We start from the raw sequence: 19,236 nt of genomic DNA, 5'->3' as shown, positions 1-19,236 counted from the left end.
AGGTTTGTAGAGCATGGATCTACTGCGCTGCTCTAGTGCAGATTTCAGCATGGTGGTCATTCAATAATTCAATTTATTTGAACCCAAATCTCACGAGATTACAAGGCTAAGGAAAACATATGCATATTTCTTTTGTGTTTTGTTTTTTAATTTGTTTCTAAGCACTGAAGATTGCAATCAACCTTATGGTACATCGACATTTTATGACTTGCTTATTATCCTGCAACGGCTAGGGGTTCGTCATTACTTTTGGTGCTATTTAATCTGTGTGTACGTCATTTCAACTACATATAGCATAAAAGACTTGTATCCAGGCCGTTAATAAATTTAAAAAAAACGAAAGAACTGTCATTATCATGTGTTTTTGTCAATTGTCAAATCAAGTTTTGACATTGTGTCTTGGAATTGCCGTACATATTTCTTTTTTGAATAAATTATCTATAACACAAAATTATTACGAGAATTGACAAAAATGTTCTGTATATTGTGAGAATTCATCTTTTATTATTCAGAAGTTAACTGAACATACATTTCGCAATTGAAAAGGTTGGTGAAAACAGTCTTTTCCATTTATAAAACTTCTTCCCTTTCTATAATTATGGAAATAATAAAGGTGGAATAAGTACCAACATATTATCGCCACACAAATCACTGCGAGGGCCCGAAGCAGTTAGATGCAAGAATCTCAAGACTATAGATTCTAGATATTCCTGAATAATCTATTTATATCCTGTTTTATAGTGTAAACAATGTGTGGATTCCCTTTTTAGTGTAAAAACAAAAGGTAAGAAACAAATAAAGTATATTACAGTGAATGTCGGCTGGCAAGATCTTTGCGGTATGTTTAGAAACAACATATAAATGATTAACGGGGAGGTAATAGCTGTGATAGAGCCTAGCATGGTTCTGGAGTTAAGCAATTTATTTTATAGTCTGATTTTTTTTTTATGTGTGTATTTTTCCAGTAGTGTTTTAGTTTTTAATTTTATAAGAATGTAGATGTATAAAACATAAACTAAAATAATTTATAGTCTATATTTTAAATTTCAAGTTCTAGATTAGAAGCAGTTCAAATACCAGCATGCACCTCTAACTTTAGTAAGTTATGTGCATTTAAAGTAATTAAAATATCACAATTAAACAATAATGAATCCTGCATGTCTGAGAGTTCTCTATAATGTTGTGCCTACGTTGGACTATGACCTACGTTGGACTATGACCTACGTTGGACTATGACCTACGTTGGAGTATGACCTACGTTGGACTATGACCTACGTTGGACTATGACCTACGTTGGACTATGACCTACGTTGGTCTATGACCTATGTTGGACTATGACCTACGTTGGACTATTACCTACGTTGGACTATGACCTATGTTGGACTATGACCTACGTTGGACTATGACCTACATTGCCGCCAGGAATAGTAGCAGTTTCTTTGCTGGAAGAAATTTAGCATCTTCTGGTTGTATTATATACTTCCCCAAAACATTGCTACGTTAAGGAATCAACGCATGGCAGAAGTAGATTCAAAAATCAAAAATTCAAAATTCATTTATTTATGAATATTCATTTAATTATATCCTGCAGCTTTTAGTTTAATCATGTGACTTGTAATAAAGCCCACACTTAAATGGCTTTCTTAGCACTCGAGAATGGTTATTCCTGGGATTTGTCTCCAGCAAATGAGTGTATGATGTTATGCCATATGGTTCTAAGTGAATAGAATAAAAAATTATTAAAAAACATTCAGGTGCTTGTAAAATATGAAGCTGTTGAAGCCGCTATGGGTGGCAGGCAAGCGACAGGTCAGCACTTGGTCCCCGCTGGCTACAGCCTTCAACACAAGACCTACATCCAGATCCAGGCCTATGTTTGACTCTTTGAGAGAGAGGACTGTAAGTAGCAATAGAGTTAGACAAATGTGGAATGCCTTGCCTGCCTATCTTAGATATTGATGATGATGATATTTTACTACTCTCTATGCTAAAGTCAAAGTCAAAGTCAAAAATATTTAAGTAATAACACATTTAAGTATCGATCCAGTTACTAATTACATCTTTGTTCATAGTCATCCCAGTTGGTGTAAAGATCTATGGCGTTTTATTAGTTTACTTATTTTGTTTTGTCTATGTTTTTTCTCTCTCTTGTCTACGGCAATAAAAAAGAAATGTAGCTTAATAATGTTTGTTGTTACAATTAAAAATAAACGTTTGTGAATTGTGAATTTGGCTCTATAGGTAAGTTAATTCAACAGAGGGCAGCACGCATCCAGAGTTTTTTAATAGCCCTAATCTCATCCGCCCATTTTGTTCAACAGGGCCTCTTCAACAAACCAGAGCTGCTAAGCTTTGAAGGTTTCAACTCGTTGAAAGAACAAGCAATAGCAGCCACGGACAGGTTAATAGATGAAGCCACATCAAACCCCACGCGGCCTATGGTTGACATATTTGATGAGCTGTCAGATACTCTATGCAAAGTTGCGGATTTAGCGGAATTCGTTCGGATCGCTCATCCGCAACCGCATTTTGCGAGTGCGGCAGAAGAGGCCTGTATTAGTGTTAGCGGGGTTGTAGAGAAGTAAGTATTACAATTATAGTATGTAGTAGTATACAATACGTTCATAACAGCTAACTAACGCTATTGGTGATTGCTTTGCGGATACACCTTTTTAGGGTTCCCCAAGTAATTTATTCCAAAGGTGTACACGGTTGCTGATAAAATATTTGATGCTTATTCGTTTCTTAGTTAGAAATCGTATAGGTTTTTTTTTTACTGCTAGATAACCCTTGACTGCAATCTCACCTGGTGATAAGTGATGATGCAGTCTAAGATAGTAGCAGGCTAAGCAGTATGGTAGTCGTGTCGTCCCCCTAATAGGTTTCGCGACATCGCACCGGAACATTAAATCGCTTAGCGGCAAGTCTTTATCGGTAGGATGGTGACTAGCCACGTTCAGCTGAGAAATAGGTAATGTATTGACGACCGATTGGTGCAGTGGGCAGCGACTCTGCTTTCTAAATCCAAGGCTGTATAATAAAATATAAATAAATATTTAAAATTTACACATAATTACCCAGACACTGAAGAACTTTCATGTTTATCACACAAACATTTTCTACTTGTGAGAATCGAGCCCACAGCCTTGGACTCAGACAGTAGAGTCGCTTCCCATTTCGCAATCGGCCGTCTAAGTTGAAAGAACGGGGAAGAACATAGGCTACTTTCTATCCCAGGGAAACAATCGGCACGGTAATTACGTATCTCGCGACAGGCGTAAATCTTGCAATCACTGCGGTAAAACGTCACTTTTCCATACAATAAATAAACAAGAGTGACGTTTGACAGCAGTGTTTGCGAGACTTACGCCTATCGCAAGCCTGTCGCGAGATACGAAATCCCCTGCGGTTCTCAAATTAACTCGGTCTATTAAAGTGGGCAACAGCTAGTAATGGAATACTTTCTTGGCATTTCTTTAAAGATTAAACACACACAAGGGCCTATACGAAGCTCTAAGAGACTCAGTCAAACGAGGGACATGTGGTGATCGCCACTTGGCAGAACTTTTCCTCTTCGACTTCGAGCAAAGCGGTATACAGTTGCCCGATGGACCCAGACAGAGGGTGGTGGCCCTCAACGACCTCATTCTGCAGACAGGACAGCAGTTCATGGCAGGAGCTGCGAAGCCGAGGAGGGTTCCACGGGCGGCCATTCCGCAGAATGTAAGACAATTGTAAGTAAAACATCTAGAAACCGAAAACAGAAGACTGAATTACGGCAACAGTTTGATACCTTCATTCGGAGATAAGACGTCATGCATATCACTAAACAGAGCTGAAGCTGCAGTTCATGGCCGAAGCTGTGTAGCCCAGAAGGGTTCCATAGGTAGTCATTTCACAGAATGAAAAGCAACTAAAAAAACGTGTGTGTACTTAGTACACGCGTTAGAAGTTATATTTCTATAGCGTAGCAAGATTAAAATCTTTTCAAAAACTTTATCGAAACTTTAAACGACACTAACAATAGAAAAAAGGTATTTAATACATTGAAAGTTTTATTATAACGCATAATCTAGTTATCTCATTATCGGACCACCAAGTTTCACTGAACATTAAAATTTGAGATTTTTGTACAATTGAATCAATTAAATCACCGGAATGAGCCCGCAGACTTTGACAATTGAAAGTGTACACTGCCAAACCTTATAGCTAACTTCAGGGTGCCTTTTTTGTGACGGTGTGCGCGGGCATCGTAAAAGTGAGCTAACCATGTATTCCTCTCTCACTCGGTTTTGCAACTACCTTCATCCTGTTAAAAACGAGTAGCCATGTGCGCGCGCATTTCTTTACATCGTATAATTTAACCCCCATGATTTTTCCTAACACCGTTAAAGAAGTATACCTTACTTCAAAAAGTCTACCGGGACTATATTACCGGAACAATTTGATACCCCTATTTAGTGATATGATGTTATACAGATATATTTCGGTAAAAAATCATCAATCAGACAGATCAGTATCAATGTATCAATAGTTGTTAAGTTTTCTGTGTAAGTGTATTAAACAACTATGCTGGCTATAGGTCATCATTGAAACAAGTATTTAACTTTTGATTGCCAACCAACCCTACTTGCATCTTTCTTTTAAGGGTGAAAATATAAAAGTTATAGTTATAGAATACGGCTATATCGGATGCAAAAAATTTGAAATTTAACTGGTAATTCCAGATTTATTTTGTTCAAATCTACAACAAAAAACACACTCTTCAGTTTTATTATTACTTTATGTACAATCGTAAGCGTTGATAGCCCAGTGGCTAGATTTTCGAATCCCAGCACCCACCTCTAACTTTCTAAGGTTACGTGTGTTTTAAGTAATTAAAATATCACTTGTTTCAACAGTGTAGGAAAACGTCGTGAGGAAACCTGCACGCCTGAGAGTTCTTTATAATGCTCTCAAACTCATGTGAAGTCCACCAATCCGCACTGGGCTAGCGTGGTGGACTACGGTTTAATCCCGTCGCATTGCGTTCGGCTCAGTTTCAGCTCGGAAGGCGAGCACGTGACGGTGAGCGGCGTGTACGCGGAGTGCGGCGAGGCGGCGGCGCGCGAGGCCGCCTACCGCCTGTACCTTGCGCCCGACGCCCGCCAGGAGCAGTTGCTATGCGCCACCCTGCGGGCGCGTCACCAGCTGGCCGACCTGTGCGGCTTCCAGTGCTACGCGGACAGGTGACACAACTAATGGACAGATTCTCCCATTAGATAACCAGCCTTCTACAGCCGGGTTACTTTCCATATAATATGAGCGCCGATTGGCGCTGTGGGCAGCGACCCTGCTTCCTGAGTCCAAGGGTCCGATACCAACAGCTGGCAAATGTTTGTGTGATGGAATATTTTTCAGTGTCTGGGTGTTTATATGTATATCATAAGTATGTATTTAACAAAAGTATACAACAAAATCGCAAGATTTTAGCTTAGTTTTTTGGTTCAACCATTTTAAATTAATTTATTATATTTAGCATCATTTGATAAAGAAAAAATTGGTATTTGTAATGTTTTCACCACTATGAATTAAATAAATTTATTATTAATAAATAAATAAATAAATAAATATACTACGACAATATCTACATATAATATCTACGACAATATACATCGCCATCTAGCCCCAAATTAAGCGTAGCTTGTGTTATGGGTACTGAGATAGCTGATGAATATTTTTTTTATGAACATAATACACATAAATAGTTATAATAAACAGATAAATTATTTATGTAAATTATTCATAAAATATTCATCAATCATCTTAGTACTCATAACACAGCCTGCGCTCACTTTGGGCCTAGATGGCGATGTGTGTATTGTCGCAGTATATTTATTTATTTATTAGCAAAACCGAAATTCATTATACGCTTTTCAGAAACAACAAATGTCAGAAACTTAAATATATTCTATTATCATTATCATCATATCAACCAGTACCGCACCACTATAGGTCACGGGTCTCCCACAATAAGTGATGGACTCCACACACCTTTGAGAACATTATGTAGAACTCTCAGGCATGCAGATTTCTTCACGATGTTTTCCATCACTGTTGAAGCAAGTGATATTTTGAATTACTTAAAACTCACATAACTTCGAACGAACTCGACCCTCCGAAAGTAAAGTCGAGCTCCTACCCACTGCGCTATCACCGCTTCAATATCAAACAATAAATATATTGATAAACAATAAATCTCAAAACCGAAATTCAATACATTGTCTTCAGAAACAACAAATGTCAAAACCTTAGGTATATTCATTTCTTACAGATTATTTATTGGGAGATTCAAAAATAAGCCCTTAACAGATAAAAGGGCAAAGCTGAGGTCAGAGATAATATACCATAGGTAATAGATAGCCAAAGTGGTATTATTTGAACTGATAAAACTCTATATTGCAATCAAGGAGAACACAAACACCGTCCTTATTATTAACTTATGTACTATCAAAAAAGGTAATAAATGTACTCCATAAAAGCTTAGATGGCCGGTTAGTGAATTATCATCATCATCCTCAGGCTTGTCTTACTGCTCGGTACATGTATGTGTGTAATAAGCTTAATAGTGTCTCAACTTCTTTGTATACTCATTGAGTGAATCGGCGCGCAAGCAAAGTCGGTCAGCAGTAAAACCTGCTCGTGCGGATGAGTTAATTCAAATTCAATTCAAAATTCATTTAAGTAGATTGTTGAAAATCGCAAAGGTGCATTGGAATAACGTGTTGAGTCTTATTAATTTAATATGTAATATAAATAATATGAGACGGGGGAGGTCATTGTCCAGTAGTAGGTAGGATACTACAATTTTATAGATGATGATGAATTTTCTTTATCACAGAGCGATAAAAGCAAGTACTATGGAGACGTCATCTAACGTCCGGCAGTTTCTGGATATTCTGTCAGACAACTTACATGACCGCGCCAACATTGACTTCGAGGCCATGACGGAAATGAAACGCAAGGAGACTCCTTATCAGGTACTTCGCTGAATCAGTAACGAGGAGTTATCCCCAACACCAGAATCTGTCATTCTGTTTTTTTTCGTGCCTCTAAATACCACACGGCACTTTTAGGGTATTGCAAATATATACAAGCAGCGTCGAATCACCGATTCCTTCGGCACCCTTTAAATGAAATGTTTATATTTACTCTTGATTTTAAGGCATAAGTAGGTAAGGTAGGTGAACAAAACTATCTGAAAGGGCATTCCAGACCGTTAGCGGTAACTATTAGAACGCGTAGCAAAACCGAATAGAACGAGCGGCACCGCATTCTTAGAATAGCAGATGAAAGATTGTGTAGCAAAATTTATTTATCAGAAGTTATCCGCCAGGCGCAAGTTAATCTTATACTAATATATAAAGATGAAGAGTTTGTTCTTTTGTTTGTTTGTCTACTGGAACGCATTGATCTCAAGAACTACTAGTCCGTTTTGAAAAACTATTTCAGGTGAATAGCCCATTTATCGAGGAACGCTATAGGCTATATATCATCACGCTAAGGCCGATAGGAGCAAGGCACCAATGAAGGATGTTTCAAAATCGGGGTGTTTTTTCCTTTTGACAGTTTTCGTTGCGTGCGTAAACGGTTAAGGTATTGATAAAATGATGTTTGACAAATTTGCTCCCCTTCAAAAGTTCTAAAAAAAGTCCGCGGACGATGTCGCGAGGGACTGCTAGTTAAAATATATACCTACTTATGTACAAATTTGGCCTTGACCCGGAAAAAGGGTTCTTCATAACGTAATTTTTTTTATTTATTTATTGTTACTATTATTTCTTTACTTCATATACTTGAAATTAAGGATAAATTTGAAATTATGTAAATGTATGAAGAAATAAAAGGCTTTTTTTTATTATTAATTTATGTGCAAATTTAATAGTTTTCCCATGCACTATTCTTTGCCAGAAATCGCTTATGTGCTGGGACACGCCCTACTTCACGCACAAAGCAAAGACGCAACTTCTGAACGTGGCGTCATCGGACTTCAACCCGTATTTCTCTCTCGGCGCATGCATGGAGGGACTCAATATGCTTTGTCAAGAGCTGTATGGAATCACCCTGCAGTCTGAACAAATGTTGCCAGGTAATTACGATATCCTATCTAACATTAATGTATGAGAAATATCATTATAAAACCATTACCGACGCACTCCAGGGCACTGGTCCTCTCTGAAAGGAGAGTGTAGCGCCATCTAGTTACGTAATGTGGAGACCGCTCAACGCTCTCAACGCACGCAACGCTCTCAACGCTCGCAACGCTCTTAACGCTCTCAACGCACTCAACGCTCTCAACGCACGCACGCTCTCAACGCACGCAACGCTCTCAATGCACGCAACGCTCTCAACGCACGCAACGCTCTCAACCCACGCAACAATCTTAATGCTCTCAACGTACGCACAGGATTGGTCAGACAGAGGCATACTATAGCAAGCACATTGACGACTGTCAATCCTGCAAGGCATCGGTGCCGCTACACGACCACTGGGCACGTCAACAGCGACGGTCGATTCTCGCAGTGCTGTACATCTCAAGCAACACTGCTTCAATGGTACGACTTCCAGTCTCGGAGGGGAATACTGTAGCGGTCTCCACATTACATAACTAGATGGCGCTACAAAAATCCTGCATCGCGCTAGCGAAGTGTTCACGAAGAATGCCTATATATACAACTTCCAAAAATGAATGTTCGGACCTCGGTCCCCGAGCACGATCACCCGCTCGGAGGAAGATCTTCCTATTGTTACGGTCGAGCGTATCACCATAGCTCCCGTACAAGAGTGTTCAGGCCGTAGTCAACCACGCTGGCAAAGTGCGGATGGGTAGGTTTCGCTCGCCTTTAACATTATTAAGAACTCCCATGCTCTAAGTTTTCTTCCACATATCATCATCATCATCACCTATAGTCTTTAGCAGTCCATCACTATGCTGTTCAGACGGGTTGGTTTTCGTAGAAGATGGTAGTAGTAGCACAGAAGACGCTGCTGCCCGTTCTCCGTTATATCCCCTTAGTCGCCTCGTACGACAGCAGTTGCTGGAGGAGGGGTGGTGACAACTGTATTCTGATCTGACGTCACAAGATATGTTACTAATTAAATAAATAAATTCACGCGAAAGAAGCCGCTGGCAAAAGCTCGCTACATTTTAGCTGATATAAAAAATTTCGGTACCACTTTTGATGATAATAGAAATGTTGTACCTAGGTGAGTCTTGGTCCCCGGACGTGTACAAGCTAGCGGTGGTTGCGGAGGACGAGGGTCTGCTGGGACACATCTACTGCGACCTGTACGAGCGGCCCGGCAAGCCGCACCAGGACTGCCACTTCACCATCCAGGGCGGGAAACTCCTGCCCGATGGATCCTATCAGGTGATGCCCTTAAAAACGTCTGTGAGGTGTCTGGTAGGTCGATAATGAGTAGTCTGGCCTCGTTCTTCCTTCCTTACAATGTTAAAGTGCACCTATTTCAAAGGCTCTGCTCTGAAGGACCAAAATTAAAGGGCCACTAAAACACAATCTACTTCGCGCTATCAAAGTTTTAACAAATTAATCCTATTATGAAAATTAAGCTCAATTTACTATACTCCGCGAAAAGCAGGAGAACCTGTATAATGTAATTTATAGTTTCTTCAATCCTTATATTCCACACCAAACAGATCTTCAGCAATGTACCCTTTACGCACGTTTCTCTTCGATACCGGAGCATCCTCAGGCGATGTTGACTTTACAATGAATAATTGTACAGTGACAAAAATGGTGTGGAGTATAAGGATTGAATAAATTATAAATTACACCATACAGAGTCTCCTGCTGTTCGCGGAGTATAGCAAATTAAGCTTAGTATACATAATATATCATGGATTTCTACAAAGTAACGCCTGCTTCTATCCAATATCCCAAATGAGATATATGTACATAACTTCCAAAGATGAATGATTGGACCTCGGTCCACAAGCACAACACTTTGGAAATTCCTACTATTGTTCTATAATTCCTTATACAATTCTATCTATATATATACGGTAATAGAGGAACTATTGCTATTGTCGAGCGCATCGCACTAGCTGCAACAAACTTACAACAAACATAAAAAAGTACGAACTCCAGAATGGTACGGAAACTGCCTTATCAGAAAAACGTCGTGCTTAACCATTTTCGACCCGACGCCGCAAGAGAAAGCAGGATCAAAGTTGTAATAGGCATGATGACAGTAACAAAAAATTGCTAAAATATTGTATTTATCTAATCATATATGATTCATACGTTGTCAAACTTAATTTTATGTGAGGTTAGTATTAAATAAAAAAAAAAAAAAACTGCAAAATCTAGCCATCCACTATGACAGGTGAAACGCCGAATTTAAAATTATGATGTGTATATAAATATAATTTTGTACCGCTGGAATTTCGGAAATCGCTGTGTATATCAAGTATTTTGTGATTTCAAACGCTAAGTTTTTTGTTATCAATAACAAAACCAATAATATAGCTATGCAACAAGGACTTACCAAACCTCTTAATTCGTCTAATCGTCACGAGTGACCTTCGGCATAAAGCTCAACTTGCTATTATATTCAGTTAAAAGAGGAAGAATATGTACGGTGCAATTCACAACTTCGTCGATTCTTATACTTCACACCAAATAGATCGTTGCAATGTTACCTTCATGCACATACATTCTCCTGGTTTTCGCGGAGTATAACAATTTGAGCTGGATTTTCATAAATCAAAATTGATCAAATTTTCATAAATATGATAAATTTTGCTCAAAGGCAATGCATATACTTTAACTATCTAAATTACTAGTTTAATATGTTATTGGCAGAATCCGATCGTCGTAGTTATGCTATCACTGAGCGGGGGGCACAGATCGGGACCAGCGTTACTTGGACCCGGTGCCGTAGACAATCTGTTCCACGAGGTGGGCCACGCGATGCACTCCATGCTGGCTCGGGCAAACCACCAACACGTGGCGGGCACCAGGTGTGCCACTGACCTTGCCGAGCTGCCTTCAGTGCTAATGGAGCACTTCGCTGCATGTCCTGATGTGAGTATTGTTATCAATCAATCAATCAATCAGTCAATCAATTCATCCACCACCCAATTAACCAACCAACCAACCAACATACCAACCAACCAACCAACCATACGACCAACCAACCTACCAACCATCAAAATACGAAATATCAAAATTCAAAAATGTTTTTTTCATGTAAAACTATCACAGGCACTTATGAAGTTTTCATACGTATAATATGTTAACATTTATGTCAGGCGATGGTGATAACTACATTCGGTAACGGAATAGTTTAGCTTTGAATGAAACATTGGCTTGAAAGGTAATTTGTTTATTTTCCGTTGCCTTAAATTAATTTCTAGACTCATATAGAACCATTGACACTGTCGTTACAAGTACCTGCTTGCGGCATTATAAACTTTATCATGATGAAACTATGGTTGAAATTGATTTGATAGATTATGCAAACCGGGGTTACGATTAACGTCAATGTTAATACATTATCTTATATCATCATAGTATTTTTACGTAATTATATTCTCATATAGATGTATATGTGTTTGTATATTATATACTTAAATGTTGATATAATGTTAGTGATAATAATACCGAGTTGAGTAGGAATTATTAATCTAACTGCAAATTTTAATTTTTAATTTTTTTTCAAATAGATATAAATATACCTACTACGAGAATACACTATAATTGTTCCAAACGCACGTTGGTCTAAGAAGAGCCCACAACAAACCTAGCCAGGGGACATCCATCCAAGCAACCACCCAATTACCAATCAACCAACCAATAATTTTATGGTAGAATATAGTACATGCAACATGTTAACATACCATCTACTGTGATCATCAACCCCTCTTCTTAGCGTGGTGATTGTGGGCAAACCTTCTCGATGGGAGACGCCTTTAATCCAGGATGAATTCTGGGTCATGATAATAAATATTATTTTAGAAGTCAATTTTTTCGTTCCAAAAATGACTATATTGTAGAAGAAAAAGAAGAAGAAACACTTTATTGCACGTATAACATACAGGAAAAGAAACAGAAAGGAGTATACAGTACATAACGTAGACATGCAAGCAAACTCTTACAGGCAACCTTTGTAGACGGGACTTAGAGCAAGAGAACGGGATAGTGACAGAGTGTTGATAAATATTTTTTTTATTTTTTTTTTATTTATTAGGTTTAGTTTAAAAAAACTTACACTAATACAACCGTTTTTTAAATTTTAACTTTTCAAGTGTAATGTTTTCTTAAAAGTAAACACAGCATATGAAAATATATAATAAGTTACAGTTTTACATATATTATAAATATATAAAACAACATATAATGGAAAGAAAAGGTATTGTGAATGAGAATATGATAATAAAATATCTCACACACTATAAAAATTAAATCAAGGAAACAGCAAGTAAGGCTCAAGTGGTCAAATTCAAATTCAAATTCATTTATTTCAAGTAGGTCTACTTTATAAGCACTTTTGAAACGTCAAGTATGTATGTTAGTAGTGACTCTACCACATCCATCCATGTCGTATGGATCCAGGTCCAGGTATACAAAGAGTTAGAGTAGTGAGTATCAACTACAGTGCTATATGGTTTAGGGTCTTACATAGTTTTGGATAAGGGGAATTGGCACCAAGATCAGTTCTACGCAACGGAGGACAGATTGGAGTTATAGGTTTACGGGGATAATTAACAGGTACCAGAAATCTAAAACTGGATAGTAATTGAGGACAGTCAATTTTAGCGTTTAGAATCTTATACACAAACTGCAGGCGTAGAAATTCGATGCGTTTTTCTGAAGAGTGCATTTTAAAGTATGCTAGCCTTTCCATGTGTTAAAATTTTCTGTCAGCGTTTCCAATACTTGCAGCCAAATGCCAGAGAAATTCTTTTGGATACGTTCAATCTTAATATTATTTATTTAACTGTAATGGTGTGACAGGTGGTGCGTCGGTTCGCGCGACACTTCCAGACGGGTGCCCCGATGCCGGAAGACATGCTCCAAAGACTCTGCGCCTCCAAGCATCTGTTCGGCGCCAGCGAAATGCAGTTGCAGGTATCGATCAAACCATTACCGGCTCACTGTAGGACACGGGTTTCCTAAGACTAAAAGGGGTTTAGGCCGTACTCCACCGCCAAGGCCAAAAGCGGATTAGTAGACTTCACATGCCTTTGAAAAGCGGGGAACTCTCAGGCATGCAGGTTTCCTCACAATGTTTTCATTTGCCGATTGGCGCACAGGGCAGCGATCCTGCTTTCTGGGTCCAAGCCAGTGTGATGAATCTTTTCAAGTGTCTGGGCGTTTATTTGTATATTTTAATTATTTATGTATATTATTCAAAAAAAAATCCATCACTCATCTTAGTATCCAACAAGCTACGCTTACTTTGGGGCTAGATGGCGAAGTGTATATTGTCGTAGTATATTTATTTATTTAAATTTTATTTGACATCAAAACAAGTGATATTAAATCGTTAAAAAATCAATAGGCTATCACCGCTATTTATGTTTTATTTTCTGTCAATTTTTATTTACGAGATATAAAAAATAAATATACAGGGTTAGATAAAAATATCAAAAAAGCTTTGGTTACCTGTTCACATTATTTTAGAAAAATAAATTATTATTATTATTATGCATTAGCTGTGTCGTGTAAAAATTCGTGTTTGTGTGTGTGTGTGTGTGTGTGTGTTTGAGATTTTATAACGTATACTTTAGAATAACTAGTAAGTTATCGTAGTTTATATCAAGGTGTTTGAAGCGCTAATATGAAACGAATGCAGGTGTTCTACTCTGCGCTGGACCAGCAGTACCACGGGTGCGAGGCGGCGCAGTGCGGCGACACCACGCACGCGTTGCGACAGGTGCAGAAACAGTACTACGGGCTGCCCTACGTCGATAACACGGTGAGCTTGCTGCGACACTTTCCTGTCCGTCCATCATCACCATCACATCAACCCACTAAAGAGCACGGGCCTCCTCCCACAATGAGAAGGGGTCAAGGCCGTAGTCCACCACGCTGGCCTAGCGCGTATTGGTGGACTTCACACACCTTTGAACTCTCAGGCAGGTTTCCTCACGATGTTTCCCTTCACCGTTCTAGAAAGTGATATTTTAATAACTTAAAATGCGTATAACTTAGAAATGTTCCTGCCCAATGCGCTAGAACCGCTTTATTATTTCCGATTTTCTCGGCTCTTATCCGTAAGGTACATGTGGCGGCATATGGCACGCGTCGTGAGCCGAACACGTCCTTATTATAAAATTTACTGTCCTAGGGGAAAATTACCGAGAAAACGCCAAAAAACGTGCCCGCATTTAGTTTGTATTTAGTAGATTAGGTTTTTGAGGTTACATATTTTTAGGTTATGTTAGTTAGTGTGAGTTTTCAGTTGATCGGATCTTCTTAAGAGAATCAAACGGTTAAGTTTTCTTTTTCTTAAGATTTCTTCTGTTCCTGGACCTGTTTCCGCACTAGCTGCTGGCCGCGTTCTTTGTCTGCGTTTTTTACGGTGTTTTAGAAATCCCGTGTTACTTACTCTCTGTCCTTTCAACTATCTTTATGTCAAAATTAATGTTGATTGGTGTAAAAGAAGTACCAACTAAAAAACACAACCACTTTCGCATTTATAATATTAAGTAAGAATTTAATAATTGGTCCTTCAAGCCGGATAATATAACTTGGTCTGGGGCTATTCACCCAAATATTACGTATGGAATAATTGGTCTTTCGAGCCGGATATTATAACTTGGTTTGGGTCTATTCACCGAAATGTTACGTATGTAATAATTGGTCCTTCGAGCCGGATAATATCATTTGTGAATGGTCGGCAGGCGTGGCAGCACCGCTTCAGCCACCTGATCGGCTACGGCGCCAAGTACTACTCGTACCTGATATCGCGCGCGCTCGCGTGGGCCGTGTGGCGCAAGCACTTCGCGCACGAGCCGCTGAGCCGCAGCGCCGGCGCGGGGCTTCGACACGGCCTGCTGCGCCACGGGGGCTCCATACCGCCACAGGTACGTATACAAGGGCTTGCGAATACGGTGCGAATGAGGTAGCATGAAATCGGCTTTTATAAAACTATTTTTTACAGGCGCAGGTCATACTAACAGTTATTCCCAAGTAGTCGAATTTAGACTTATATTTTGTTTATTTATACTCTTTATTTGCACACCATAAGTCGATGAAAAAAAGAAGCACAGAAAACAAATAAAATCAGATTTCAGATCTTGGTCAACCTAACCTAACTAACTTAGGGTTAGGAAGTCATGGGGAAAACAGACTTTAGCTAAGTAAAGCAATAGTTGAAAGTAAATAACCAACTGATCATTGTAGAGTCAACATCTCCTGAGAAGGCAAAGGCAAATCAATCTGAAAATAAATTAAATAACATGGAATTCCATGTAACGCATGCTCTTATGCAATATATTTACAAGGTCATTTGGCTAGGACCACGCTACCAAAGTATTTTTTAACTTAATCTGGTATTTGTTGCGATAAGTGCGCTTCAATAGTCTCATTTTTCAAGGATTGGGGTATCAACATATTTTTAAAAGATTTTTGAAATCATACAAGTAAATGTATGGATAGCAGAGTTCAAAACGATTAAGCTGACCCTGACGATCATCGGTTTCAAATATTCTATCTATAATAATTGATACCTACGCCTTAACGTGCTCTCCGTGGCACGGGCATGCATACAGCCAAATTGTTAACACATTAATGCACTATAAATACTTACGCTTTTTAGATTCTCCTCCGCGATTACCTGGAGACGGAGATAACCCCCCACACGTTGGCGATGGCGTTGACAGAGGAGCTGGATTACCACAAGGACCACCTCGACACTGTGTTCAAGGTCGCTGCCAAGTAATACCAAGATGACCTGTTCCAAACACTTCGTGGCCTTGTTCACTGTGGCTACTGGGATTAATTCAGTACGCTTAGTATGAGATATGTATGCTTGAAATCGCAATCCTTTTTGTGTATCGAAACACTGCAACGACAAAGCATAATGGAATCTAATTTTACTTTTTAGAGCCCGTTTTCACTGACGACGGACAAAGCAATGCCTAAGTAAGTAACGCCTAATCAAAGATATTTCTAGGCATACATTTACCTTTCACCGATCGATTTTGCACTAGACAACTCTTATAACCTTACTTGTCTATGGTTCTTGCCACAGAGTGTAGTACTTTGTGTTTGTATTATCATATTTTTTATTTTTCGTATGGATTTAAGGTTTTAGCTCACAAACAGGACAGTGTATTCAAAGCACACCGGGTGTCAGCTTTAGAATGTAGTAACAGTAATTATTTTAACTAAGATACAGATTAAGTTAATTGTGAATTACTGATACATGGATTTTTGCAGTCCAAAATAAATGCATAACAATACGATATAATGAAAAAAAAACGTATTTATATTTATTTTCATCTGTCAACTGTCAGTTTACAATACATGCAATCACTACTCACTCTTTTCTTTATGCGTGCTATGTATTGCATAAAAACCCCAAGACCTGTAAAGCACTGTCAGATATGCCATCTGCTTTGTCCGTCAGTTAAAACTAAAAAAATAATCTGTTCGAGATTTTTAGATGCTTTACGATTTTAATGTTGAAGTTTGTGTATGTACGCGAAATAGAAAAGTGTCTTTGAGTAGGTTAATTGAAATCATTTTGGAGGTATTTAATTGAATTTGAGTCTCTTTAACGGTACGATATGGTTTGTTCCTAGATTACATGATAGGTACAATTCGCGACGAAATATGTATTTAAAACAAAAGAAATGCTGTTACACTAAAATCAACACGAATTAGTTTTTTTGTTTTATTTTAATTTATGGACTAGTCATCATTATTAACCAGGCACAGGTCGTCTTTAAGAATAACGCTACGCCAAGTTTGGATTGATAGATTTCACACGACTTTTGTGAACATTGTGAGAACTCGGGCATGCAGGTTTCCTCACTATATTTTCCTTCACCGTTAAAGCAAGTGACAATTTAATTTCTTAAATTGAAAACGCACGTAACTCCGAAAACTTAGAAGTTCGTGTCAGGGATCGAACTCGGTCCACCCGTAAAGGAGCCGGCCCCTTAATCACTAGGCTATTAATCCTAACTTTGCAACGGGTAATGAAATTGAACTCCACGACAAACACACAGAATAAAGAACATACAGAAACCGTGTACACTATTACAATAGAAGCATCAAAAACCACTCTACTTTAGAAGTGTTTCTCGAACAGGCGGTTAGTCACTCCATTCATTTCAGCTGGCAATAATAATATGTATTGCCACTAATGTTCTAAAAGTTTACCATGAAATGGGAAAAAGTTTGTGAGCTACATTCCGAGGGTGTGAAGTGAGACGTGCTCGGGGCGTTTTCTGTTTTTGGACACAGTGCATGCAATCATTTTAATTTAATATTACTAATCAATCTGTTATAATAGCTTAATTCATATTTACATTATTATTTTTAGTTTAATGGTTATTTAAGTTTAAATTTTTTTTTTTAAATTGTGACCAGAGATAACGATGACAATGCAATTATATATATATATATATATATATACTTATATATATATATTTATTTTATATCTATGTTTATGTATGTCTATTTATTTTCGAATATATTTGTATATATAATATGCAATATCCCGCTCTCTTGCAGCTTTTCCTTCTGCCAGAGGTTGCCTTTAAGAGATAGCTTGCAGCAATAAGGACGCCTTTGCATACCTAAAATGATTGTTATTTGGCTTACTCTTTGTTTTATGTATATTTTGATGTTTGTGTGCAATAAAGTATTTCTCCTCTTCTTCTGTATACACCTATAATTGACTATTGTAATGGCACTAGACAGAATTTGTAATTCTAACACAATTGTTTTTTTTATTTTTTATGAATGTAGTTACAATTAATTGATGGTGTGTCTTATGAATAAATAAATAAATGATGGCTAAACGAGGATGCTGAATCTATTGTATTAACAGCGAACAAAATGCATTTGGTGCGCAGATAATTCAATAGATATTCAGTTAATAGGTTCATATTGATTATAATGGTAGATGATAGTTATATTGATATTGGAGTGCCTGCCGTGGCAATGTTCCTAACTCAATAGATGCGTATTTATGTAGTCCTTAGAATCCGCCAGTCTTTGTTGGCGGACTATATAACTAATTTCTCATCATTTAATAGTCTTTGATGATTATTATTCATGTACCATTATGATTATTTATTGATGTATTATAAACATATCGCAAAAAGTCCATTACGAGATCGCGCTTCCATTAAAGTAGTAGACAATGAATTTTTTTTTAAATTAATGTTAGATATTATAAAAAATCTTATCATCTTTAGATTTTTAGATTATATATCATATAATCTAAAAATTACACGTATATTTTCAATATTCTTTAAAAAAATTAACTACAACTCTTGATGTAAAAAGCCTGTTTTATATAAATACCAATAATTTTTAAACCCTATTTATTATACTCATTTGAAATATAATCTTCTCACACTCGCGAGACATAGAGAAATTTCAAGGCACATTATTGTAGTAGCACATAAAGCACTTTTCATGCGAGATGTTATTTTAAATGCATTTTCTTTCAGAACTTAATAGTAATTTTCTATCGCTAAATTTCTTTTTGTGTTCCAATTGTATACAATATAATGATATAAGAAATTTAATTATATATGCTATAATGCTCCACCAAGAAAGCAAAATTGTCTTCCACAATTTATTTATACAAAACTTAAGATTCTCGATTACTATTGATGTAGTATTTATTATTCAATGTAAATAGTGATATAAGCCATTAGCTTTACATTTTGATATAAATAAAATCATCAAACACAATCATCCATGTTTTCATTTGATTTGAATCTATGGACAGTCCATAAATAGTTTTTTAACCAGACTGCGAATGTATGTATATTTCTTTGGCATGCCCTATAGCCTTAACGTAACGTAAACGGCTTGTCGTAATGTTTATGTGAGTGGTGTAAATATATTCGTCTTAGTCGTGAGAGTGACACTGGGTACATCGAAATAAAAAAAAATTGGAAAAAACAAAACACTCATAAACCTTTATTAAATTCATTGAAAAACTGAAATAGACGATTTTAGTTTAAATATTTTCTTTTGG

General features: G+C 37.5%; 1 protein-coding gene across 1 annotated transcript; it reads left to right on the top strand.

The window, feature by feature from the left end:
• The first annotated feature begins 404 nt into the window (after nt 1-404).
• Nucleotides 405-17,333, top strand: LOC120633018 (mitochondrial intermediate peptidase). The gene is made up of 13 exons (XM_039903053.1): nt 405-546; nt 1,755-1,899; nt 2,322-2,581; nt 3,483-3,734; nt 5,040-5,228; nt 6,881-7,019; nt 7,951-8,128; nt 9,247-9,410; nt 10,866-11,087; nt 13,020-13,133; nt 13,861-13,983; nt 14,912-15,094; nt 15,829-17,333. The coding sequence occupies exons 2-13, from the start codon at nt 1,768-1,770 to the stop codon at nt 15,949-15,951; spliced, it is 2,079 nt and encodes a 692-aa protein (XP_039758987.1). The 5' UTR covers nt 405-546; nt 1,755-1,767; the 3' UTR covers nt 15,952-17,333.
• Nucleotides 17,334-19,236: the final 1,903 nt, after the last annotated feature.

The sequence above is a fragment of the Pararge aegeria genome, chromosome 2 (assembly GCF_905163445.1).
Source record: "Pararge aegeria chromosome 2, ilParAegt1.1, whole genome shotgun sequence".
NCBI lineage: Eukaryota > Metazoa > Arthropoda > Insecta > Lepidoptera > Nymphalidae > Pararge > Pararge aegeria.
This window is presented reverse-complemented; position numbering and strand designations above follow the sequence as displayed.